Below are 26,964 nucleotides of genomic sequence, written 5' to 3' on the forward strand. Positions count from 1 at the left end.
TCCACTAGCTATGACATTCTTCTCCCCTGTAAATTACATTGGTAGAACACTTTCACATCAGTTAAGAAAATGTAGTTAGTAACCCTTTCCTGGTCTAGCAACTTGAAGAAATTATTGCATACTTAGAGCAATCATTGCATATTTATTGCAGCAAAATGCACAGGTTTTATTTTAGGTTTGTTTAGTGCAAACACCTTACAGCTCAAAATATCAGAAATGTCTCTAGTAAGAAACACCATGCTATTTGTTCAAACGAGGGTAAAAAACTTACTGTAAAATATGGAATAAGAACTGGCATAATCACAACTTGCTTTCGTATGCATAATTTTTATTTGCTGGTGCAAAACAAAGCAAGGCTGTGAAGACAGGCTACTACATGTACTTCTGTCAGAGGTAAATGCCTTTTCCTATACCAAATTAATAAAACATTTCAGGAATCAAAAACTCATATTTTCTTTTTTCACCTGCAGCCCTTTAAAGCCTCAGAGTTGCAAAACTGCTTCAAGTGCACATCATCTCTACCATAACTCTACTAGGAGCATGTTTTCAGTTATCTGTTAAATTGTTAAAGTGCAATTGTTCAACAAAGCAGCTATACAGCAGTGGGTACAAATCTCACCCAAACAACCAGAAACCAGATTCATACCAAACAAACACTTTTGCTAGTCCGATTTTGCAAATGGAGCTCAGTTGGTGGTGAACAGCTATCTGCCTCAGAAACAACACTGCTGTTGTTGGTGCACCTTTGGCAATTCAGCCAACTATCTTCCAGGTTGCATTCATCATCTGACAACTAGCTGTCCTTAAAGCAACTTTTGCAGTTTATATTATGATCCACCCACAACAATCTCAGTCATCAGCATTCTTTGCTGCAAACACTAATTTCATTGTTTCCACAAATTTATCTTTTAACTTGTAGAAATTTTTTATTAGAACTTTCATATGGAAGGCTAAGAAATTATGTATACATTACACGATGTATACTGGAATCAATCTGAGGTACTCTCTTGTGATCCTGCTGAATGGAGCTGGTATCTCTATTTGCAGATGTAATACAGAAAGTATTGTCAATATAAAGAAGGATATCACTACTCAAGGATCACATAGTTTATGGTATCAGAATAATAGAAGAGGTAAAACACAGTTATTAACATGTAAAAAACAGGTACGTGAACATGTACAGTATATTGCTCTGAGTTCTAGACAGTCACAGTGAGACAGTGCTAGTTTCAATAGAAAGAGATACCAAGAAAAGCTGTAGGATGGTTGAGCCAGTGTACCTATTACGGGATAACTGGCAGAAATCAGAAAATTTTGCCTTTAAAAATAAGATTTAAAAAAATCTGAGAAATAGAAATGTCACTGCTGTCTCTCCATACAAAGTAACAGTAGAGAGGAAGGAAAGATCAACAAAATAATTTAAAAAGCAACATGAAACAAAAGTCACAATCGTTACAACTCTGAATGCAGTCACTGGGGCATTTTAACCTAGCAAACCTAAAAGGACTCAGCATTTACTTTTAGTTCCAGTGGCTACTGGTGCCTTTTTACAGCATCTTCCTACAGTTCTTGGGCGTGTTACATGGGACTCCACATTTACACATCTAAGTTTAGGTGTTTCCAGTAACTGTATTGATTTGATCTCTTTTGACTTCAGAGTTGAAGCTCACATGTACACATTTAAATAATAGGACAGAATTTAGCTCAATACTCACACATAAGTCTATTTTTCTCCTTTCTGTGTGTGGACCCCTCTGAAACAGACCTTATTGCATGGTTGTCCATTGCAGAAAGGAATTAAATTATACGACAGAAGTGATCTCATTAATTTCTACGTTGATGTGTAATTCATGTGGATACTAAACAGGTAAGGAAGAATCCTGTTTTTGTGGATTCCAAATTGCAACAGACTGAACTCAAGCTCCAGATTTTATCCAGATATTAATTAGAATATTCCCTGTAAGTGGCCCTTTACATGAAAACATAACATTCCCTGAATATGTTTTGTCAGGAATTCGCTCAAAGACAATAAAATTGGTGGTTGCTAAAGAAGCACTTCTTATACTTATTTTGGCCTGGCATTCAGCTTTCTAGGTAATATAATCTATTACAGAATTTTAATGGTTCTAAGAAAGTTCAAAATACTTATTACTGTTCAGACTGCTGCCAAAGTTTTCTACATTAAGAATTTCAGAAAACAAAAACAAAAAAAGAAAACAACAACACAGTCGTATTAGCAAGGAACAAATAAACCAAATTAATTCTTATAATAAAAAAAAAAAATTCTACAAACAAAACTGAGAATTCATTGTATTCCACACTCAGCCATCAGCTAACAGTCGGAAGCCCCCAGAAAACTGAAGAACACTGACTTCTGGCAGAATGGCTGGTTTCAATTTTACAAAACAAAAACAAAACACCATCAAACGAGATAAATTTTAAAAGAGATCTGCTGCAGGTAGTAAAAGATGTGACAGCAGCACAATGCTTCCTGCACACTCTGCTTTAATTCCAAAGTCATAATAATGTTGTTACGAAGCTTAAATGCACACTCAAAGCTAAAATGATACCCACGGCAGCACTGTACTTAAGGTATAAGATAGTTTGCAGCACAAAACAATTTGCGTGGACAAAGCTACTGGGCCAAATAAAGATTTGTTTCTCCCTGTATATCAAACTGACTCTAACAAAAGAGCAAATGTGGGGAAAAAAGCCCTTTCCTTCTCTGGCACAGATGGAGACAAGATTTCTTAATGACATTTTTTTTTTCTCTAAACTCTCCAGTTAAGCAGAACATGGAGAGAGACAGAAAAATCATCTCTATGATGGAGACCACAGTATGTTTTTCCAGGTTTAGTTTCAAGAATTAACTCTGAATTCGTTTGAAGAGACTACCTAGAATCTTCTAAACGTGACAAAAAGTCTCCTTTAAAGCTTTTACATGTCATGTAATGCAACTAAACCATGAAATGTTACATGCTAAATACAAATTGTTATAACACGATTCTTAAGTGCTTTTCCTCAGTAATTTTTCATTCATTTTTTTCAGAAATAAAATAAGCCTGAAACATTTTGACATCTCAAGATATTAAGTTCAGCTCAGCCATTTAATAGTGATGAGTTTCACACGGAACCCAGTAGTTGAAAGAACAAGGCAAAGCTCATGAGGCTGCCGGATGCAGCTACTTAAAGAACCTTTCTCTACAGAAAAATAAACCTTCATTTGGAAGCATTTTAGTGTAGTTTTCCTGCTTTAAAATAAAAAATAAAAGCAGTTGAAACTACCACTTCAGCTTTGCTTATCCTGTTAATGGTACATCTTAACCTTCTGCAAAACACTACTGTGAAAACATCAAGAATGCATATGGAAATGAACAAAAAAGCTATTAAAATCTATTTTGAAACTGTTTGAAACACTTTGTAAACATTAACAGCTGACAAAACTCACAGTATCTTAAAATTGTCTTGTTTCTAACTTTCGCATACAAAAAAAAAATTACTACATCCATTAATACCAGTATTTAAATACCAGTTTCATTCCCATTAAGAAAATTACTGTACTTTGGTTAGTACTTCTGCAGGACCACAAACAGATTAATATACACTTTTTAATTTCCTTCTCACACTCATTAGCTATCAGTAATGTTGAGGGAAGCATGACATTTAATATATATTAAATTATGAACATTTGTACTTACAATTAGCTGTTTCAAGCCTACAAATGACTGTTCAACAGAGTTGGCATTTAGAACTTGTCTCTTCACTGCAGCTTGCTCCCCTAGGAAGCGGAGCATTAAGTCTTTTACTGCATCTCCCTTTGTGTTCATGGCAGAAAAAAAGAAGAAACACAATGAGATGCTTTTCAACATTATTTTGGTAAAACAAAATATCGAAATGAAGGCAAACATTTATTCTACATTAATTCTACATTTTGCACAATGGAGCAGCTAGGAGGAAGACAAGTCCAAATACATGGTCTACTTACAGCTTTGCTAGCAATAAACTGAGTAATTCTGTATGTGGTACTCTTGTGCCTCAATTTCACATTCTAGTTCTGCTCAGCTATCTATTTCTCAGCATCTCCCTAACTGCAGCCCAAGACCACTGCAGTTCTGTGTACTACTTTTGGAGATTTCAGAAGCTAATCATGAAACTCAAATATGTTTAATTCATAGAATGGCATGGGTTAGAAGGGAACTTAAAGACCACCCAGTTAAAAGCCCCCTGCCATGGGCAGGGTTGCCACTCACCAGCTCAGGATGCCCAGGGCCCCATCCAACCTGGCCTTGAAGGCCTCCAGGGTTGGGGCACCCACAGCCTCTCTGGGCAGCTGTACCAGTGCCTGACCACCCATGGAATGAAACATTTCCTCCTAACATCTAATATAAATCTCTCTATTAGTTTAAAACCATTCCCCTTTGTCCTGTCTCCTTCTGCCCCCCTTTAAATTTGGAATCCCTCCTGTTTACAAATGCCAAAACTTTAATGCATGCTATTGGAAACTGATTTAACATTAAAAATATGCCTCCAAAATGCTTTAGCTGGCATCTTGATACTTCATAATTATAGTTTCAATTAAATATGCAATTAATTCAAACCCCAACAATAATACAGAACAATGACAGCAAACCAAGGGATGTCTGGCCTGTGAAAGAGAACAGTTAGGCCACTGAAAACCAGTAACTGGATGTGATGCAATTCATGTAGTCATAGAGAACCTCAAAACTGGACTATGCTGACATGTTTGCTTATAAATAATAACAAAGAAAGCAGGAGGGAGCCCCTTTGATCCCCTTGCTGATTTTGCATCAGGTCTTATCACAGAAATGTGCTACGCTGACATACTGTAATGTCTTCTTTCCACTTAGGTGCTTTTGTACACGTAGATTTATACCTGCATCCAGCTTTGGATTTTATGTATGCTGTCAATACTGGTATCCAATATCTCAAACAAAAACTCAGCTTACGTTTTAGCCCTTACAGGCACTAGTAGGCAGTAAATTAAATTTTCTAGTAAGGATGGGAGTAGAACAAGAGGGCAGCTGGCAACAAAGCACTACACTAAACACATTCTTGGAGAGCTCTTATTATTTCTAAAATACAATGAACAACCAACGTACAACCACAGACTCTTACCTGGATATTATCAAATTTTAATCCAGGCATGGTGAGATTCTCTTTGTCTATGAATACAGTACTGTATTGTTGTGTGGCAACTGAGATGAGAACATTTCTGGTTTCCTCACTGGGAAGCCACGCATCATTTCTTCTGTCTAGTTCACTCATATTTAAGGCTGTGGCAAATGGGTCATCACTCCCAGCAAATACAGCCTGGATTTGTGAGAATGGTTTGGGGGACTGCGTTGTTTCTAGGGATGCTTGAGGACCACTTCCTTCAGGTCTCCCATTTCCTACAGAGAAAGTAGGGTTGGTCTGAGCACAGGAACTTTCTCCACCATTTGACAGAGAGGACAACTGTTCTGGAACTGAAGAGCTCGCGTTGGGATTACTGACAGAAATAAAATTGGATGTAGTAAACGAGTCAAAAAAATCTGAAGCTAAAGTATTAGTGTTAACAGTATCACCAAAGAACTTGCTTAGACTAGGACTGGGCTGAACCACCTGTGGATTAGACTTCACTGGAGTCTCAATGATACTACTGAAACTAGGAGATTTCACCATCTGAGGCTCGAAGCCATCAGGCAGGAACAACTGTGGCTGAGCATTAGCATTGTTTGCTTGGCTGAAAATAGTACACACAGGGATAGGCTCAGCCTCAGCAGATGGTCTGCTGCTAGTACTGGGTGATGATATCTGGTCATCTGGTTTGCTTTCATCAATACCATTTGGCTTTGCTTCAATGGGAATGTTGTTTCCCAACTTTGGTTCATCTTTCTCTGTTTCCTGAATTGACTCTTCCTTTAAAGATGCCTGATCGTCAGTTCCTATCTCAGAGATATCTTTGGGCGTCTCTTCATGTTCAGTTTCACTCTCATTACTTAAAAGCTCTTCTTTACTCACTTCTGCTTGAGTATTTTGTTTATCCTTCGCTTCCATTTGCTCTACAATCTCCTGCAGACAACCAAGTTCACCGGTGTCATCTTCACTGTTGTTTGGAGAGTCTGAAATAATGACACTCTCCATCATTTGTTCATTAAGCTTATCTATAAAGTTATTTGAATCTTCTGATACCGTTTCATTCCCTTCAGACTCATCACCACCAAGATCAATGGTTTCCTCGTGAAAGAGGATTTCTTCCTGAGTTTTCTGCTGAGTTGTATTTCTTCTGTCCTCTTCATCCAAGGTGCTCCGAGCATCCTTAGCACTGCTTGCACTATTCTCCATGGCAGCTGAAGGGAGAAACCACACGCAGGAATTAGTTTCATCACTCCAAATAACTATGTATCAAACGAACTCGCTTTAAATTCTCGCTTTAAAAGCACAGTCATTTCACCATCTGACATTCTTCCTTCAAGATCTGCCCACGGAACAAAAATCACAAAAAGGCTCTCTTCAGCCCGCGGCGTTCTGAGCAAGACCCAACCGCTGGGATTCGCTGGCAGATGCCTCCACCTAAGCACACGCAGCAGGACAGCGGCAAGGACTAATCCGGCGCAGGCGGGGAGCGAGCGGCTCAGCCCGGCCATCACCACCGCTACCGCGGAGCGCTGCTTCTTCCCCTCCCGGTTCGGGGCCTCCGCGGGGTCCCCCCGGCGCTGCAAAGTGGGCGCGGCCACCCCGCCGCCTTCATCGGCGCAACGCAGCGCCGCGGACACGTACCGGCACATACCCTCCTCCTCGGCGTATGCGTCCTCCCGCAGGCCCGCGCCCCACGGCCGTCTCACCGTCCAGCCCGGGTCCCTTAGCCCGCCGCCGCCTCCGCTGCCTTTCCCCACTGCGCCTGCGCCGGGCGGCAGTGCGGCTGCGCCGGGTCCGCTCCTGGAAGCGGCCGACGGGCAGCGCCGAGGGCCAGAAAGAAGCGGCGGGGAGAGGCGGGCGTTGCGTGCCGGCATGGAGGACGACGCGCCGGTGATCTACGGGCTGGAGTTCCAGGTGGGTGCGGGCGGCGGAGGGTTGGTTCGCTGTCGGCAGCTGCGGGAGCCGCCGTGCCGCTCCCTAGGCCGCCGGCGGGCTGGAGGCTGCGCCTCCGCCGCGCTGCGTGGCGGTGTCCCCGGCGTGCCCTGGGCAGATGTGCTCAACCGGGCTGCCGGGTCTCCTGCTTCCTTGTCAGCTTCTTGTCTGCTTCTCCAGCAGCATTTTTTTTTTTTTTTTTGTGCTGGGCCGAGAAGATGCCAGCAGTCTCCTGTAGGTTCTAGCTGTTTTTCCCATTTCAGAATTTATTTATTTTTTTTCTTTCCAAATGGCCTTCTGAGGGTAGAGCATCGAACTTTATAAGAAGTTGTGAATTGTACGCGGTTATATCTAACTGCAAAGCAATATGGTGTATGTCGGTGTCTCTTGCTGTTTCCCTCTCTCTGTGCCTGTCCTCCATGACAGATTAACCCATATCCTTAGAGCTGATTCCAAGGGTGGGAAGCCACACAACAAGGCAAAAACTGCAGCAGAGGAAGTTCCATACCGTCATGAGGAAGAGCGATGGTGGCAGAGTGCTGGAACAGGCAACACAGAAAGGTGGTGGAGTTTCTTTCTCTGGAGATATTCAGGACCTGCCTGGATGTCTCCTTGTGTGATCTGCTGTAGGAACCAGCTTTCAGCAGGGGGTTGGGCTAGCTGGTCTCTAGAGGACCCTTCTAACTACTGCAGTTCTGTGATTTTGGCTATAAGGATGGAGCTTCTTCCTGGACTGCCCTACTCTACCTTATGAACCAATTGATTGTAATGGAAGAATGCAGTCTCATAGTGCAGTTCCTACAAGTTGTAAGGGAAACACCCAGTAAGGTAGACAGGTTGATGAGAGCAATGCTGTCCCATTATTCCTTCCCACAATAAGGTTTTACTCAGCTGCTCTCTCTAGCAACAACTGCCCTACTCCTATTGCTGTTACAGCACTAATAGGAGAGCCTGTATTTCTTCTGCAGCTTACAGAGTAAAGTCTTCATTCTACATCTATTCAGTAATATAAAGTAACCATGAATATATGATTACATGCATTTTTTTTGTTACTAGAATGCTTATGGAAAGTGTTCTGGAAGCGTATGAAGGTTCTGTTTATGAAGTTTGGTGCTCTATCTACTGAAGTGCATGCTCTGTAATGCTGACTACACAAATAGGTTTGTCTTAGAAGAAAATCTGTGTGGTTTTCCTCTCATATAAGAGCTGATGTGTAGCACTTACCTACACCACAAGTTAAATCTACCAAAGTCTGGTAATATGCCACTGTTTTGTGTGTAGATTGTACTTAAAGATTAACAAAACTTAAATCTTTCTTGTAGAATGGAATATGTCCTCTATTTAGTAAAGTTCATAGCTTCTTTCTAGGGGGTCTTATAATGACAAATTTCTCAGAAATATAGGAAATCTAGCCTGTCTGCTGCCTGCTTATGGGCCTGCACTATTCAGCCTTTCACATCACACATCTCTTGTGGACCTCTTCCCTTCTGCAATCTGTGTAACAGCTCTGATGGGATTGGGAAGCAAAAGCACTAAGGTGGTGGTAATCAAAAAGAATTACACTTAATTCAGAGCATTTAGAGAGGGGATGGGGAATAAGAAAGATGGTTTATGACTGCTTCTTTCCAGTACGTGTCAGAAACCCTGTGACTTCAGAATAACTTTTCTGTTAAAGCATGTTTAAAGAATTTTTCTTTTGTTGCTTAAGTCTGGCTTTTTTATTTTTTTTACTTTCAGTTACCAATAATCTTTCCTTTAACTCTATGACAAGCTTACTCAAAGCTGAGATTTGAAATGGTAAAGCATTTATAGAGAGGAAAGAATCTTTCTACTTCTATTGTAAATAATTCTATGTCACAAACCCAGGGCATCTAGAAGCTGCACTAGAGATTAGTCCAACCTGTGTTTGGCTCCAGGAGTCAATAACAATCTGATTTGGGCTACTGCCTGAGGAAATGTGGTTGCTGTATGTGTTTGATCTTCAGTGTAGCATGGTTTTTAAGTTTATGAATGTGAAGCTAATTCCTTCTATCCTTCGGAGTTAGCAGATATGCTAACACACTTGCAATAAAAATATTTCTGCATAATTTCTGGTCAGTTTTGAAGGTTTTTTTTTGTGTGTGTGTGTGTGTGTGTGTGTTTAGGTATGAGTATAAGAAAGGTAGATTAGAATAACATGCAAATACTATCTTTTTTATTTGGTTTTCATGAAAATATGACCTAATGGAATAAGAATATCTTAGTTGGCAGAGCTATATCACTCACATTTCAGACACATGAAAATGTAAATGAAATATACAAATCCTGAGCCGTTGTACTAGCATGTAAGCACTTGCTGTTTGAAACTACTTTGAAGAACTTGATCAAGTAAATTGTTGAATTCCATTTTGTGCAGGATTAGTTTAATTTTCAACCTATTTAATTTCCCTTCTTTTATCAGATGGCTGCAGATTTTTCTTGCGCTATTTATACTGTTCATATTGCCCTCAAAATGTAGTCTGTTTTTTCTTTGCTGTAGCTATGTGAACATTGCATAAACACGAAAAGTATACATCAGTTTTAGAATGTGTAATTCTTTCATGATTTTTTTTCTCTGACAAAGACCATAGTTGTTCTATGCTCCAATTGTAGTCAAAATGAAAATAAATGCAAAGAAATAGATAATGGGTGAGAAGCCACATGAATTGAGGACTTAGTGGTGTGACTGTGGATCTTTATGATGAATATGAGGCAACAACAGTAGCTGCAGAATGTTTCCTTTTAGAAGCACAACCCTTCTGTACTGAATCTTACCAAGCTTCACTAATAACCTAAATTATGATAGTGTGGTAAATGGGTCCCACCAGGAAATGCTTCTGTGCTGTTCCAGTGACAGATCACTGGCACAAGTTGCCCAGAGGCATTGTAGTATTTCCTTGGAGATGTTCAAAAGCCACCTGAACGTAATGCTGGGCTCTGTGCTCTGAATGTCCCTGCTGGAGCAGGACTGGACCAGGTGAGCTTCAAGGCTCCCTTCCCACCTCAGCTGTTTTGTGACCTTGCTATTTTTTTGTTACTGAAGCAATTTGCTTCATATGTTTCCAGGCTGGAGTTGACTTATGTTTGCTTTCTAACCTAGAGTACACAGACCATTGGTTTAGGGCTTTTGCCTGTTTGATGGAGTAAGGTGGCTCTTAACTTCCATGAAGTGAAGTGAGACTTTACAATAGATCTTAAAGCAGTACAAGATACTAACTGGCATGGAGTTGGCCACAGGTCTTGCACAGTGTGTGTGTGTGTGTGTGTGTGTGTGTGTGTGTGTGTGTGTGTTTAAAATTAGTATGTACTGAGAATAGCTGTAATGATTTAGTAGAAAGCAGGTATAGATTCACAGAAGAAGAAGAAGAAGAAGAAGAAGAAGAAGAAGAAGAAGGAAGGGAAAGGACTTTCCAGGGAGTTGCATGCCACTTGTGCAGCATCCAGGGAACCTCTGCATCCTTTCAGGTTCAGTGATGCTGCCATTATGGGAAGTGCAGAGGTTATGGCTTGTGTTTGCAGAGAGGTTTTCTTCTCGGGAGAGCCTTTTCAATCCCTTGTGGGATAGAAGAAAGTTGCCTAAACAGAACTAAGATAATAATCTGAGTATAGCATTAGTGATATCTTTACAGAATTTAGTTTGAAAATTATATTGATTCAAGAAACTGAATGATTATGGCTTAGTGAAATTCCTACTGTTTTCCTCAATCTTTTTTCTTTCCCTATGTTATTTGCCTTATGAGTGCCAGTCCTGTATATTGTAGTCCAGGCTGGAAGGATGTTCTCTCATGAGTTTTTGTATCTGCCACCCCCTTCATGTCTCTTCTTGATGGCAGCATTTCACCTGAGAGGACATCATATACAACTCCAGCCAAATATAGTATTGGATTCAAAGACTCAATTGAGAGGAATTAAAAAAAAAAAAGGTATATGACAAAGCTCTCTTAAGTAATCTTCCAAAGATCTTAACGCTTGAATTGGACTAAATGGATACTACTTCTTTTAAGACTCTTAAGCAATTAGCAGGACTGAAGTATTATTAGGTATGGTACAGCCTAATGACACTATGAAGCTATAGTTATGTGAGTTTGAAGAGCTCTTAAAGATATTTACCTTTAAGCTTTGTTACAAGTATACAGTGACAGTGTGAAAGTGGGATTTCTAAGGATGATTGTGTGATGCAAGGTTTCGTGCAAGGGTTATTTTTGTAGCTGAGAAGGTTTGCAGAACCTGTCAGCCTGTGCAATAGGGTCAGTGCACTAAATGTGTTTGTGGTGGGAATTGTTATGCTATGAACGAGTTTGAGAAGGCAGCTGTCAGAGCACTGAGGGTCACCTGGGCACGTGTGCTGCCAACCTCTTCACTGATGGATTTGCTGCAGCTTTTTGCAGCTGATGGTTGGAGAGTCTCCTGCTGGGAAGGGAGGAACAAGGCTGTCCTATCTAGGTAAAGATCAAAGTGTACCTACTTGAAAATGGAGAATAGGCCAGAAGGCAGGCATAATATTTATGCTGTTATTATCCTGGGGCTTTCTTGAGGAGGGAGGAAAAAAACATCTTGATTTTTTTCTTCCAGACTGGGACATCAGCAAAGCCAACCTTTTTCTCTCCTGCCCTTGCAAGGAGCTATATATTTCTTGGTTTTGAGCATAAGCAGGTGGTCAAATGGCTGCCTTCAAATTTGGGGACTGCAAGCCAAATGTGATGTACATCTTTTATTGTAATTTCACTGCTCAGTAGCACAGACTGACTATATTGTTTTCAAATGGCACCTGTGATACAACCAAGAGAATTTTTGTAGCTCATTTAATGCAGATATTCAGGGCTGTATTTTTGTTTGCTGCTATCAGACCAGTGCAGCACATCAACTAGAAGTATGTGCCGGAGTAGTATTGAGATTCCTCAAGCCACTTTTTTCTTGGCACATTAACACACTAAATAGTAACAGTCTAATTCAGGAGGTGACTTTGTGGATTTGGTTAATGGAGAAAGAGAAACTAAGAAAGTTTTGAGAGAAGTTATATACGAAGTGCAGATTGGGTGCATTATGGTTCCAAAATAGCCTTCTTTATGTTTCAGACCATGCATATCCAACCTGCAGCCTGGCACAGTCCATGCTGTGCCCATTCCATACCATCATGGTGGTGGCTCAGCTTTGGGCATGCATCCATTGCTAAGCAACAACAAAACCATCAGTGCACTATTAATGCTGTCTGAGCTCCAACCAGGGCAGTGCCAGCTCTAGTTGTGGCAAATAATTTTATGCATATCGATACATTGGCTAAGCACAGTTCTGTGAACAGTGAAAAATATGCAGCCTTCCCTTCTTGTAGAGGAATTTACGAATAGGTTTCAAGATTGCAAAACGAACAAACAAAAAACACCAATTTTTTGGTATATTTGCAACTACATTTTCATTTGACATGCATTCTCTTTTAAAATGTATTTATAGGGTTGCAATCAGATATTCAACTCCAAAATCTGACTATGTCTCAGTACCAGACTTTTGTAAGAGAAGAATATCCCTCAATCCACAGTCGTACCTTATTTATGTCATTGATTTTTGTCAATAAAGAAATTTTTGAGCAACTGTGTTGTCAAGGATGAAGCACAGGAGAAGTTTCATAAGTCTCTGAGCACTGTGAGAGTTGCGAACGCTTCCATCAGAGCAGCCTGATATATGTATTAGTTTCATAAAACCAAGGTCAAATATCCCACTAGTTTTATGTTTTTATTGCTCTTTTTTTACTGCTTTAATGAAAATATTAAATTAGAATCAGTTTTGGTACTTATTAACTATATTACGTAGTAATGTATGTGAGGGCTGCTCTGAAAGTAATGCTGCCTATTTTATTATGCTGGCCCATGACATCAGAGGCAGATGATGGTGGTATGGCAGTATAGGTTGAACCATCTCACCTGTATTCCATTACATTTTGTTACTGTGTGGCAGATGGTAGCAGAAGGGCAGTCTGACAAAATGGTGTCTGACATGGAAATGTGGCGCATGCAATTGAATACCTCCATGCAGAAAAAATGGCATCCACTAACATTCATCTGTGCTTGCTGAATGTTTATGGAGACCAAACAATGGATGTGAGCGCAGTGAGGTGGTGGATGATGTTTCAGCAGTGGTGACAGCAACAGTAGGTCACCTCCACTGCTGCAGGTTTTGATGAGCACAGCATGCAGGCTTTTGTTTATTGCTGGTGAAAATGCATATCTAATAATGATGACTGTGTTGAATAATCTAGCATATCCATTGGGTAATGCTAGAACTGGATTTCAGATAAGGTATGAAATTAGTAATCTAAGCTTCTGTTTTCTAGAAAAAACTTACTTATGTCTACCTTTAAGTAACTCGTTTCTACCCTATCCTCTCTTTTTGTCTCTGTGCGAGGTGCTGGTCTTTCTTCTGTTTGTTTTTGTTTGTTTTTCCTTTCTGCTTCTGTAAAGGTATAATTTTTGTTCAAAGTTCATTCATAGCTTGCACTTCTGCTGCTAAAAGCATAATAGCTTTACTGTCTTGGGGACAAATGATGCATTATGAATGCATTTTATAATTTTTACTTTTGTATACATTTATGTAGTTTTCTCTCTCCATATGTGTAATGTTTGGCTATGAAGCACTTCAAGATGTGATAAATGAAAATGCCGGTTTATTATATTTGACTAGATTTTTTTGTCTGTGACCCATAGTGAACTTCAGTGTGACCATAGCTATAGTCTATTCAGTTGTCTATCTGAGTTCACTCCTTACTTAGGGGAAAAAAAAAAAAAAAAAAAAGAGTTTTGACTGTACTATTACAGGTGCTCTTTTTTTTTTTTTTTTAAAAAATATGCCATGGAAAAGATGTTTCTAATTTACGCGCAAAATAACACGTTATGGCATTCTTGTACAGTATTCCTTACACTGGAATCTTAAGGTTGTTTTCCTTTGTTCCTCCTCCAAACCCCGCTGCCTCTCACATATTCTCTACCTCAACCTCATTTTTTCTTCAGAATGTTTTTGTTGCCTTGAGAGACTCTGTGTAGGCAGAATAGCCTTTTCTAGACATAGGATGTAAAGGACACTGTTTGGGAATCCCTCTGGAGTGCAGTGGTGCTGTGTCCTATATCACCACAACTGTTGCTCACATCTCTTGTCATCTGAAGATACTTCTGTTTTCAGAGAACACAGGTGGAATTGATAATTGTTAGACTGCTTAGGTTTTCTATTTTGTAATTGTGTATGTGTAACTCCTAACTTTGTGGAACAAATCACTTGGAGAAGCTATGCATAGGTGTGGAGGCAACTGGTTTCTTCAGTTTCCTTGGCAGATTGTATTGAGAAGTCTTTGGTGTTTACTTTTCAAAGGCAGTATCTGCTTTTGTGTTAGGTGAGTGGGATTTTTGGCTGTATGTTTATGAACTTCCTTTAGGCTGTTAAAGTATTTGGGAAAGTTCATCACAGTTGGGTTGCTGCAGTATTGCTCCAAATTTTTAAAACTCTACTTGGTTTAAGCCATGCAGGTTTCTTCACAGAGATTTCAGAGAGTGAAATTTGCAATGAATGTGAAGTTTGAATTTGTAACCAGAAGGCTCTCCATAGCTCGCAATATTTTTCTCTTTTCTTGATTTTTTTTTTTTTTTTTTTTTTTTTTTTCCTAGTCTTAGATGTTCTTCAAAAATGAAGCTAATTACTTCATGTAACGCCATGCAGCATGTCAATTTCCTTGGTAAATAAAATTTTAGTATTTTCAGTTGTAGACTACTTTCAGATCTATATGCAACTTAGTGTTCTGTGGATAACTAGCTTTGTATAAAAGGTTTTTATTGGTTTAGATTAATGGATACTCATTCTATTCTGCTTTTTATTTTCTAATAGCCGCAATCGTGAGGAAGGATGCTTTTGTGTAAGATATTAGGTGCTCTTCTAGACTCTGCTCAGCAGTCCAAATGCAAAGACTTTATTTATGACAAGATTTCCACTGTTGAAAAAACATTTTGTTTTTCTAAATGTAACTCAGAGTAGACAAACTTAAACATATATTTTTCCAGGAAGTACGTGACAGTCCATCATAATGCAATTTTTTCAAGATTCAGGTTTTCCTTACTTGTCAACAACTGATGAACTTGAACTCTGTATTCTGTGGTAGCTGTAGTTCTTTATGACAGACAATAAACGGTAGTCTGAAATCTTATTTTGGGCACATTGTATCTAACCTGATTCATTCCTGAAAGCAAAAAGATTAGATCTACTTGAACAGCTTTAAAAGGGGTGAGAAGCTTCTTTGTTTTTTTTTATTTATTTTTATTCAAGTTGTTTGGAGGCCTCTTCTGCTCAACTTGCTGAAACAAAAGTAAACTTGTTTGCTTGAAAGAGATACGTAGCCGTTGACTTACTTCTAGTGTTATATTCAAAATAATTGAAAGGAGGTCTGAAATGAAAAGCAGCTCTTTGCTAGGGATCTGCAAACGTAAATTCTGTTTAAGGCAAAAGCTTTTCTGCAATCTTTTTGGTGAACTCTTCTTGTTTCTGCCAATTGGAAACACTGTCTAGGCTTGTTGGAGGTGAATGCCACATAAGTAGGAGAGCACAAACAAACCAGTAGAGGTTCATACTGATCTCAGATCTACATTTGAGTATATTTTGAACACAGTCTGAACACTGAATTGTGTTCCCTAGTGCTTTTTTCCACTCATGTAAATGTTGGTCTACTAGCTTACACTTTTTAAGCTCATTATGTTTTTTTTAACCTCTTCTGCTCAATCTGGAGCAAAATGTTGTCTAACTCTTTTTTTGTTTTTATGTCTCACATATCACGTATGAACTGTATATGCTGTTTATGGAGTCAGGAGTACTTTTATGAAAAATGATTTTGCTCTTACTGTTGCTGTTAGACAAGGGTTTAGACTGTTTTGCCTTATGTAAGGAAAATCTTTGAGTTGCTATTCTAGCACTGTATTGGTATTTTAAATTTATACATTGTGATCTGGAGTTGAAATAGAAAAGATTTTTGCTTTCTAATTTTGTTAAGCTTGATGTTTGATGGTGAGGAAAAGAATTCCTTCATTTTTATGCAAGCATCTTCAGTCTGAATTGTTTGAAGAGAGTGGTGATGGGTGGGAGACTTCCAACATGAACAGCTTTTTTTTTTTTTTTTTTTTTTTTTTTTTTAATTTTATATGCAATACACTTAACAATCAAGTTCATTGTTCCACTGTTTGTTTTTTCTGTTTTTGTCTCTCTGCAGTTCATGAAGGAGAATTAATTTGGGGTAATTGCTCTTGCATATTTAGGACTTATGTCTTCCATGTATTTTACAAATGTGAGAAATTGTAGAAGAATGTATTAAGCAAAATAGACATAAATGACAAAAAATTATTACAGTTGTAAAGTATGATGCTTAAAAATGATTGATACATGAGCTTAAAGATTTTTGCTGAAATTAATGGGTTGTAATAATTGGACTTTTCTAATGGCTTTCTCTTTCCCTAGGCACGAGCGTTAACACCTCAGACAGCAGAAACAGATGCTATAAGATTTTTGGTTGGAACACAGTCTCTTAGATATGATAATCAGGTAACTTATTTGGTCAAATGTCAGTTTTTTGGGGCTTTTTGTTTGTTTTTTGTTTGTTTTAACACTGTTCAAATATCTTTCTTCTTCTTGCCCTCCTGTTTGAAGTTTAAGAGATAGTTAAGTTGTAGATTTACACTAATTGTTTGCAGATATATTTCTTATCAACATAAGTGCGAGTGTGTATTTCTGGAAAATTAAACTGTTCTGCACTGTGTTACTAAACCAGTTTGGCTTAGTGAAGCAGTTGCCATTTTTTCATTAATTTAAATCTCTAGATTTTCTGGAGCTGTCTTTAAACCTTGGAAGATTTATGAAATAAAACAAAATTCTTTAGTCCTTGATTGTCGTTAGTATGACTCCTGACTTATGCCTAGCTGTCTATCTGAAGCTACATGAAATGGATTTTTTCACCTGTAATTGTTGGTAATCAATTACGTCTTCACTGATCACAAATATAGCAAGTTAAAAATTTCGGGGAGTATCAGCTTAATTGCTGTTGGGCTGTTTCCTGTGTGGTTAAGTGTACAGCTCTTATAATTTTACAGTGATTTTATGATTAAACTTCTGTATGTATGTTCACAATGAAAGAAGATCTTGAGGGCAGAACAATTAGAAAGCTGCACTGGGTGTAGGCTTCAGGTGGGTGTAGCAGAAGTGCTGCAGAGGTTCTCTGTTGGAAGATGCCAGTACTGCTCTGTGCAGTTTGCATCTGCCTATGCATGGAGGGCACAGTTGAGACTAACAGAATGATGGAAACCCTGTGAAAACTTTTGGAATGGGAGAAAATACTGCATGGGAGAGAGAAAGGAACAAAAGAGAGAAAGAAACAGAATATTCCACAGGGGGAATGGCAAGGTCAAAGGAGGAACAGGCAGTGTTCTGTGGTAGAGCAGATATCCTAGCTCCCTGTGGAGAACCTGTTCCTGCACATGGATATTTGTGAAGGAACTATGGTCCATGGAGAGAACTTGCTGTAGCAGGAAAAAAAAAAAAAAAAGAGTTGGAGAGTGGCAAAGAAGACCCTATGTACTGAGTGTAACCCCAGTGCCCCATGCCCTCATGTGCCACGTAAAGCCTCCAGGTTGAAGGAGTTAATTCAGAGAATGGGGAGAGAGAAAGATTTTAAGGTTTGTCTTTCTGATTTCTCACAATCCAAATTAGTCACTAAATTTATTTACTGCCAGTAAAAATACAATTTCCCTTCCAATGAACATTGTAATTGTACACGAGTTTAGTACCAAATGTTAATGCTGGTTAAGACTCAAGGAGAAAAAAGCATTCAAAGGTACGAGAAGTATGGTGTATTCAGTTTCTTTGCTTTTCGGGTAATACTTGTGAGACCAGTGACAAAAGATTTGGCATAACAAACTTAGTTAAAAATAAGATGATAAAAAAAAAAAATCAATGTGTACATTTGTCCTGGATGCCCTACAGACATTTGGTTTTAAGGTTTAAGCTTTTCTACTGAATAAATAGCTTTATCAGGTTAAAAGTTGAATCTATCTTTTACTTCTTGGTTTAACTGATTAAATTCAAGTCCAAAATTGAGCTCCGAGTTAGAGGGTGATTCTTGCTCACTGATTGGTGTCCAGCAGATCTTCAATAATTTAAACGTTCTGATTTAGGTAAACTTTTTGGCATAGGCTACCTATTTTGGACATATCTCCATATACGTGTTTCAGCCTCATTGAACGTAATCTTTTTTTTCCAGTGAATAGCATTAATAATAGATGTGCAAGCCACTTCCTAGGGTATTAACGAATCTTTGGGGGTTATTGGCCTTTAGCTGTGCCTCAGGCCATCAGCTCCATCAGCTAGTTGCTAATCCCTAAGAAATGCCTTAGGCCTCAAGTCATTATTGTTTAATTCAGCACTATGTTCTCTAGATTTGCTTAAAAACTTTTTTGGTTACCTGACCTAAGTTACGAACTGGCTTTAATGCTTGACCGAGTGCTGTGTGGTGAGATTGTGCATGCAGCTCCATTATGTACAGAATGTTTCTTACCTTCCAGTCCCAAGCCAGGTGTGTTGTAGGTAAGAGAACAGCAGTCGTGCAGCTGGCGAGGTAATTTCTTCTTTAGTGAGATTTATTTCAATACAAGTAATTCATAGGAGATCTGGTGAAAATATTTTGCTGTTAATGCTTTCTTTATGAGGCCAGGGGAAGTATTTTTAAATGTTGTGTTCTGACAGTACTTGAGATATTAACAGTGTCAAGTACTTGGCTTTTGATCTACGTAACTTCGTGAAAGTAGTTCCTTTTTGACTGGAAGTCTGTCATCTGCTCCTGTAGAACAACTTTGCAACATACTTTCGGGATGTGAATGAAATTAGGAAACCTGAATACATGCAGCTAATGAAGAAAGCAAATGTGGTGGTTTACTCTCTTTTATGAGGTTTGGAGATCTTGTATAAAAATAAAAGTATAGGAGAAAGAAGGAAGGAGAACAGCGTGTTCTTGATGTAGTGTTGTGGAAGTGGAGAGTAAAACTGGCAACGAGAAGTGTGTTGCCAAATGGAAGAGAGACAAAGAAAACTTTCCAGTGAAAATACCACTTGAGGGAAGGTGATAATTAAAGAGAACAGTCTAGGCTGCTGGTCTGTCTTTTAATCTTATTGTTTAGTGCTTCCAAGGTGATGATCTCTGAAAATCTATACCTTCTGTCCAGGTATCCGTCACCTGATGTAAGCATCCGCTGCTGCTGAGCTGGGGGTTTGGGTGCTTTCTTTTCTAAAGGAATTCTCTAAACCAAAGCAAATGTTTCATATCTTTGAATGTAGTTTTTGGTTTTTTAAACTATGTTCAATGTGACTTCTGACAAATTGTTCATGCAGTTGCATACTTGTTCTCTGACAGTATTTTACGCGGTCCTTAAAAACTTGGCCTTTTGGAAGCTTTTGTGTTTCTGCTGCTGTTAGTTTAATGCATTTGCTGTGTGTTTTTGAAAGCATACACAATAAGCATACTTCACCTAATCTTTTTTGATCTCTCTGAGAACTGAGTTATCTTCAGTCTTGTATTAGAATCCAACATAGTTTTTCATGGATGGTGTTACATACGCACAGAGCATGGCAGTGGCCACTCAAAGTAAAACACTTCCCACATCTCACACTCTGTACCCTGTTAGTATCTGATGTAAGGAAGCAAATTATAGAGTTTGTGTAATGGAGAAAAAAGAGTAATTTTGTTCTGAATGTGTTTAGTTGTCTCCCTGCCTTAGTCACTTCCATAGCAATTAGTGATTTCGCCAGATTTTTTTAGTAAAGTCAAATAATTGTTTGCCTTCAGATCTCTACATTTTTTTTTTTTTTTTTCTCTCTGTTTGGACTTGTATGTGTTCAGTCTTAAGGGAGTCTTCAGCATAATTGCAGCAGCTAGGTAACTCCTTAGTGTTGCTACTGATGATAAGAGTTATTTTCCACAAAGACTGTTTTCCACATGAACTGTGGTAACACCGTTACTATGGACAGTGCATTCATGTTGAGAAGTTTCTCTGAGTAAGCCTGTGGTTACTGTTGCTGTCATCCTCTTCTGTAGCATCTATATACTGCACTTATTTATCCAAGTTGAAACTCATTTCCCTACTCCACTTGAAAAAGTTAGAAAGATAGTAATTGAGCAGATGAAAATAGCAAACTTTGTAGCTGGGACTTGCATTAGGACAGTTGTTGTAGCTGAATGCTTTTCTGCTAGTATTTCTCTTCATGGCATCATGCTGGTACTGTATTTGGTACTTCTTTATTTTCTGTGAGAGTTGTTTTGTCTTTGGTATTTAGCATAGTGACAGCAGAGGTTTCCAGGTATCTATGATGTCAGCTGAACAAAGACATGACAGTAGAGGAGGAATTGGTCATCTGTGCTTTCAAAAGGCTTCAGATGGGGTAGAGAGCTTTCCAACCATTTGTGTTGAATGACCCTCTTAACCTGGCCAGCGCAGGCACAGCATATGTGGAATTGGGATAGTGTTTTTATTTGTGGTTCACCTCTAGAGACTTCAGTGAAGCTGCCAAATGAGACTTCAGCGACTCCAGTGGAAGGTTTCCTTTCTTTTTTTCTTTTTTTCTTCTGAGATTGCTGAGAACAAGCAAATAAAGCAGATCTGTTTGTGCCTTTCACAGAGAAAATAAGCTCTTATTTTTAAATATTTTCACGTTTCACATTATTTATCTGTTAAACCTCTAATTCCGTAATTTTGAGGGATCTGCTTTTTGTTGCAGATCCAAAAGCTAATTATCATTATTTTGATGTGTAAAAATAGTAGTAGGAGTTATTGTTCTTGAGCCTGTTGGAAAGTTTTACTTTAGGGTTGTAAATATGTTGCAGTTTATCTCCAAGCTGTTGTTCTTATGAACAATTTCAGTTGTGAGTTGATTGAGAACATCAAAATATGTCTGAGGAGAGCAGTGCAGGGGGCTGAGTATATGGTGTCTGATAAAGTCAGTCAATGATTTAAACCACTGAATAAGGACAAGTTCTCTTCAGAGTGCTTGATTTAGGACACAGGGAGTAGGTCAGGAGGGGGTATACAGAGCACCAAAATAAAGGGCAGCTGTAGGTAAGTCCAAGGGGTGTGACTCTGGAGAGTCATGAAAGGCAGGAAGGTGACTTCCTTAAGTTGGACAGGAAGATGGCTGTGCAATTGCTGCAGGAGATGGATGTTGTCCTGATGCCTGGGTGGATTTGTAAGTTCAGGGCAACAAATGAAGTCAAGTTTGAAAGGACAGCATGCTCATCAACTGCAGGACTGCTTATGTGCCCTGGATGACTGAGTTAAGAACACTACAGGTGATGAGGTCCTGCATTATATTTGAAGAAGTTGCTGATGACTGCACTCAGCAATTGAGTGTTTGAAGGAGAGGTTAAAAAAAAAAAGTAACACATCAGCCATTTCTTAAAGTAAGGTACAGTATTGCCGATATAGCCTGAGTTGACACCTATCTAGTTGTTTCTCTATTTTATGAAACATTTCTATAATATCTTGTATGTAAGACTTCTGCAGTGGTTTAGTGGATTACTTTGTTTCTCTCTTCGTTGTTGACACAATTTTACTAATGAATCTTATGAATCTTAAATGAGATTACTTAGAAGAAGAAGAGGAGTAAGATATAGATTTATTAAAATATGATTAGTATTTCTTGAAAGAACTTTTCAGTTCAGTATTTTATGTATGCTTGTAGTTTAAAATGTGTTATATTTCTAAGTGTTTTAGTAATAGATAGTTTTATGTATGGATACATATATAGGATTGCTTACTTGAGGAGAACTCTAGAAGTTTCAATTATTTCTGTTTCAAAACAAAGTCCTTGCTCTCTCTCCCATTCTTTCTTCAAAAGATATTTAAATTTGATGGCTTGTATACAGAGTTAACGCAGACATCTTGACTGAAAATTGTGATGTTATTATTTCTGTTTATTGCTGGAAGAAGTGTTCAAATGCAGGACTAGTGGCTTATTACTGTTAACTATAATATGAAAAATCACCTTCAAGCTTTAAGCTGCAGAACTGAGAAGAATAAATACTGTATTTCATCAAAACAGAGAGATGGCTTATTTTTCTAGAAAAGTCTATCTTGATGAAATCAATGATATAGTAAATTGTTAGTATAACAATTAATTAAAGTAGATATCAGTTATAAAATTCTCATTAAATTGTTCTGTGCAGTCATTGTGTATAATTAAGACCCAGAGGAAAACATTTGAAAACCTAATGTTCTCTTTTATTGTATTTGCAGATTCACATCATAGATTTTGATGATGAAAATAACATCATAAACAAAAATGTGCTTCTTCATCAAGTGGGTGAGATCTGGCACATTAGTGCCAGTCCTGCAGATAAAGGTGTACTAGCAACTTGCTACAATAAAAGTAAGTCCTTTACAACAATTTTAAAGTTTAAGTGCTTTGATATTTTTGAAAACACAAGGATTGAACATCTGGCTTATGTGTAAGAGCTTAAAAATAGGAGTTATCAACACAGGTATTTTTTCAAAGGTCTGTTGTACCACTAATTATACCTCATCCTTCTATCCTCAGATCATCTTGATTAGAAGTCTGTTTGCATTCACATCAAAGAAACCAGCAAAACCAAAGTGTTGCTTACCTGATTAATGCCAAGCAGGTCAAATAAATTATTCCTGTTATTTTAGGCTTAATTCTTTTTATTGTTTTGTATGTTTGATTTTTAAAGTGAGAACAAATGTCTTTCAAAATTTCTTGCCAGCATCAAGCTTTGCAATCCTTTAAAATTGCAGATTAAGTTCTGCATATAGTGTTGTCATATGTTTAATGCAGATATGCCCACAGAGAACTATAAATTGTCTAAATATCTCATCAAAACCAGTAGGAGTGCTCCTTGTGTACCCTTAACACTAAGTGCACAGCTGTTTAGATTAAGAATCTTTGTGCCTTTCCTAGGTAAGGCAGATGTGAAGATTTTCTGTTCTAAAGCTTGGAAAATCTTGCATCATTTGAGGAGGGGGGTCGTTTTTCTCTCTGACAAGTAAGAAATCTGTGCTGTCAATTTGAATAAATATTATTTAGTCTTGTGTGTTCTAGTGTATTCTTTCATGAAAATATAGCCTAAGTGTACAAGAGTAAACAGTGTGTTTCAGACTTAATGCATCTGTCAGCTGTAGAGCTGTAAATTCCTATTATTCAACCTTCTGGTTTAAAAGAAAAAAAAAAAAAAAAAAAAAAAAAAGTTGTTCCGGGGCTACTTGGTTCTTTTATTTCAGTCCAGATGAAGTAGAAGTCCTGTGGCATGAATTTCTTTTGTGAGTCAGTTGTGAATCTTTAAAAACGATTATGAAAGTAATGGAGGGCTTTAGTGGGCATTCTGGCTGAGGGGTCACTGAAATGGCACTGACGTGGTGTGTGTTTTGTTTTAATTTAAAACAAATTTTTGTTTTTAATTGTATATATGTGTCCATTTGTTTTAACTTGCTGACTTCCTGACCATAACTTCTCCATTGATCACTGCCATGGCAAAGAATATCCCGAAGTTTCCTTCTCAGAAAACCAAATGAAGTTTATACATTGTTTCTCTAGCCTTCCTGAACTGTTTTGTTGGCGGTGTGATGGGATAGGGGAGATGAGGAAGGAGTGTGGTTTGTTTTCTTTTGTTTCCTAAGAATACTGTGCTTAATAGAATATTGTGAAACACCTGACAGAGTTTCTGCACCTCTCTTTTCCCCCTGTATGACTGAGCAACAAATTGATGAGAGATTATCAAGTCTAGTACTTCATTTATGTAACGTCCTTTTAATGGGATATTCTGAGTTGAAAGAGACCCACAAAGTTCCCCCAGTAATATTAACTGCTTTTAACTTATTCAATTTGTATCTATTTTTGAAGTCAAATATTATTTTAGCTGGCATGATGACCATACATAACTTCATATTGCTTTTTAAGAAAGGAATATATTTAAGACTCGTTACTCTAACATGCTACAAGGGACATTTCTTATAGCAGTATGCATTTTAATTGTTAAAACCTCTTTGAAAGAGAGCTTAGTGAGCAAATATGTCTGCAAAGCACAAGGCTTCACATTTCTGTGATATTTCTAATCTCCATTATTGGACCTATTAATTCATACGTGTGCTTTCTATTCTAGATTCTTTGTGTTCTAGATTTGGTTTTCTTTATCTCATTAAGAAACGTTAAGCTTTATCATTTGTACTTCATGCATCTTCATTTAGAACCATCATCCATTAGCATTCTGTAGAAAACAAGATCTGATTCTCAAATGATTATTGATGAATCTAAATAGCAAAATACATAACAGAAAGCACGCAGCATAGGGGTTCTAATAATGAACACTGGGTTTAGCAGGCAACTTAATTCAAGTAGTAATGCAACCAAATTAGGCATTCAAAACGTTTAAAACTCTTCTGTGTATTTGTTTTTACGTACTGCACTTGTTCTGCTGTTTTAAAGAGATGCTGTTTTTCCTTACTGAAGTACTGGGAAATGACATCCGGTCAGAGATATTGTGACCACCTCTTGTTGTCTGAGCGCCGTACATCACACAAATCTTGACTCTTGTTGAAACTCAGAAAATTAATTTATATGATAGGCACATGTGATGTTACGTTTTGGTGTTTGTTTTTATTGACAATGAGTTTGGTGGCTGTTTGGGTCTGTGAGCACTATGAACTATGGAAGCTGTATTTTATCCCAGATTGCCAAACTGGATGAAGAAAGGTGTGCGAGTATGTGAAAGAAGCTAGGTTTAGGAGGAAAAGCTATGATAGGACGTGGCTGAATATTTTAAGGATGGGGGGAGAAGACACTGTAAAATTAATGCTTACATATTAATACTCATCTAGATAAGATATGCACTGCTAATCAGTTTTGTGACATGTTGATGCATCATCTCTTCACTCTATTGTGGCAAGTCAACTGAATTAAAAATAAAAAAAAACAAGTAATGGGCTCTTTTCTTGAACAGGATTTAGATTTCTATTGACAGCTTTAAAGTAGGTGAACATTAAGGGGAGAAATGATTTTAGTAGTCTTCTAACTTTAAAAGTTTGTTGAATTTCAATGTGATACAAATTAAGTTTTCTTAAGAAAAGATGGTTTGTTGTCTGAGCAAGATACAGCGTGCGTAGGGTTTTGAGATAAAGGTGGCAAAAAGCTGGCATGTTTCATTTGCATTTTGACTGGCTAACGCTGCTTAGAAAATTTACATGTGCTTATTTATATGTAAAGTTTGTTTCTTAAAGTTACCTTACTCGTAATGTAGGAGTTGCATTGCTTTGTTTGCTGTGGCCTAGTAATAAAAAGGAGAATTGTAGAATTTAACAAAAAATCTGTCAGAACAATTCTAGAATTTTTACATTTCGTTCTTTTTGTTGTTATGATGAGTTCCAATTAGTTGCCTGTAAATTTCTAACTTTCTCTAAATTACTGCAGTAATGACACTTTCAAAAGCATGGATGAGAAAGGTACAAAGTAATTAAAGAGATAGAAATAGACTTTTAAATATTAGAAAAGAATAATAGCTGGGTGGGATGAGGGCCAGGATTGTACTCTCCAAATAATGGTATAAACCAATAATTATAGTGATGCACAATATAAAATGAAGATAAAAATGAAGATAAATTAATCTTCAGATTTGCAAGATATTGATAGCTATCTGAGAGCTCTATTCATCTTTTAAGGGAAAATAATTTTGTGTGTAAAATATTACATGAAATTAGAAAGAAGTTTTTCAGTATTTGAAAGAGCATTATATAGGGTAACTTTTTCACTGTGATGAGCTAGAATGACAGAAAGGTTATAGGTAGAGGAGACTAGCTTGGAAATCTGAACGATGAAAAGCAGACAAAGCCTACACCCAGTTGAAATTCAATTTACAGTCCCTTTATTGCTGGAGGTAAAGAAAACACGAAGGGAGGCAGGAAATCATTTAAGTGGACTTATAGAATCATGCAGAATGTCAGGGATTGGAAGGGACCTCAAAAGATCATCCAGTCCAATTTTCCTGCCTAAGCAGGGCCACCTAGATTAGGTGACACAAGAATGCATCCAGGTGTCTTGCAGTAGTGTTCTGAGGCAGAGGAAGCTTCTGTGCATCTAATCTATTTTTTGTATGTAAGTGGATAGTGATAGCCTCAATTAGAGCTGGATGAGGAAAGTGGGATCTCTGCGTTAAGATGAGGCTGAATGATGCGCTCTTTATCAGTACAGTTCATAATACACTGTTGTGGGATGTGTGAAATATTTAGCAGTTCGGTGGTGCAGAGGGAGCTATCATAGTATATCCCAGGTTGCCAGTCCCACAAGGACCACTGTCCAGCTCCTGGCTCTGCACAGGATCACCCCAAATTCAAACCTGATGTCAGAGTGTTGTCCAAACGTTCCTTGAGCTCCGTCTGCTTGGGACTGTGACCACTGCTTTGGGGAGCCAGTTCCATACCCACTGCCCTCTGATGAAGAACCTTTTCCTAACGCTCAGCTTGACCCTCCCCCGATGCAGCTCCGTGCCGTTCTGTCAGGTTCTGACACTGTCACTACAGAGTGTGTGTCAACACTGAAAACTATTTAAGAACAAAACAGTGGTTAGCTGCTAGTTTCTGAGGAGCAAAAAACTGCTGGCCATAACGATCTTAACATGGAATAAACAGTTTTTGACAGACAGGCAGTTCTTGTTTCTTCTGGTTACATCAGTATTTCTGACAACAGTCATTTTTGCTGGAGTTTGTAACTTACAGTATAAAAGGAATGCTTTCAGGACATCAGGCTAAGACTTTAAGGTTTTGTGTGTATTCCAGTTACTTGTGCAGGGTTGTAGTGTTGCAACTGGATCAT

General features: G+C 38.1%; 2 protein-coding genes across 4 annotated transcripts in view; one reads left to right on the forward strand and one right to left on the reverse strand.

The window, feature by feature from the left end:
- Positions 1-6,881, reverse strand: part of TRAPPC12 (trafficking protein particle complex subunit 12) — a 44,506-nt gene extending 37,625 nt beyond the window's left edge. For 2 of the 3 annotated variants that reach the window (XM_042809866.1, XM_042809848.1), the window contains exons 1-3: positions 6,781-6,881; positions 5,137-6,350; positions 3,699-3,815 (exon numbers count right to left, since the gene is read on the reverse strand). In XM_042809866.1, coding sequence (XP_042665800.1) covers positions 3,699-3,815; positions 5,137-6,345 — 1,326 coding nt within the window. In that variant the 5' untranslated portion in view covers positions 6,346-6,350; positions 6,781-6,881. The remainder of the gene's footprint in view (positions 1-3,698; positions 3,816-5,136; positions 6,351-6,780) is intronic. The other variant, XM_042809857.1, reaches the window with a different exon arrangement.
- A 78-nt stretch (positions 6,882-6,959) lies between these two features.
- EIPR1 (EARP complex and GARP complex interacting protein 1) overlaps positions 6,960-26,964 on the forward strand; it is a 60,193-nt gene continuing 40,188 nt past the window's right edge. The window contains exons 1-3 of the mRNA XM_042828722.1: positions 6,960-7,053; positions 16,567-16,650; positions 22,383-22,515. Coding sequence (XP_042684656.1) covers positions 7,012-7,053; positions 16,567-16,650; positions 22,383-22,515 — 259 coding nt within the window. The 5' untranslated portion in view covers positions 6,960-7,011. The remainder of the gene's footprint in view (positions 7,054-16,566; positions 16,651-22,382; positions 22,516-26,964) is intronic.

The sequence above is a fragment of the Centrocercus urophasianus genome, unplaced genomic scaffold (assembly GCF_019232065.1).
Source record: "Centrocercus urophasianus isolate 14NV4802_14NV808 unplaced genomic scaffold, USGS_Curo_1.0 seq_10, whole genome shotgun sequence".
Lineage (NCBI taxonomy): Eukaryota > Metazoa > Chordata > Aves > Galliformes > Phasianidae > Centrocercus > Centrocercus urophasianus.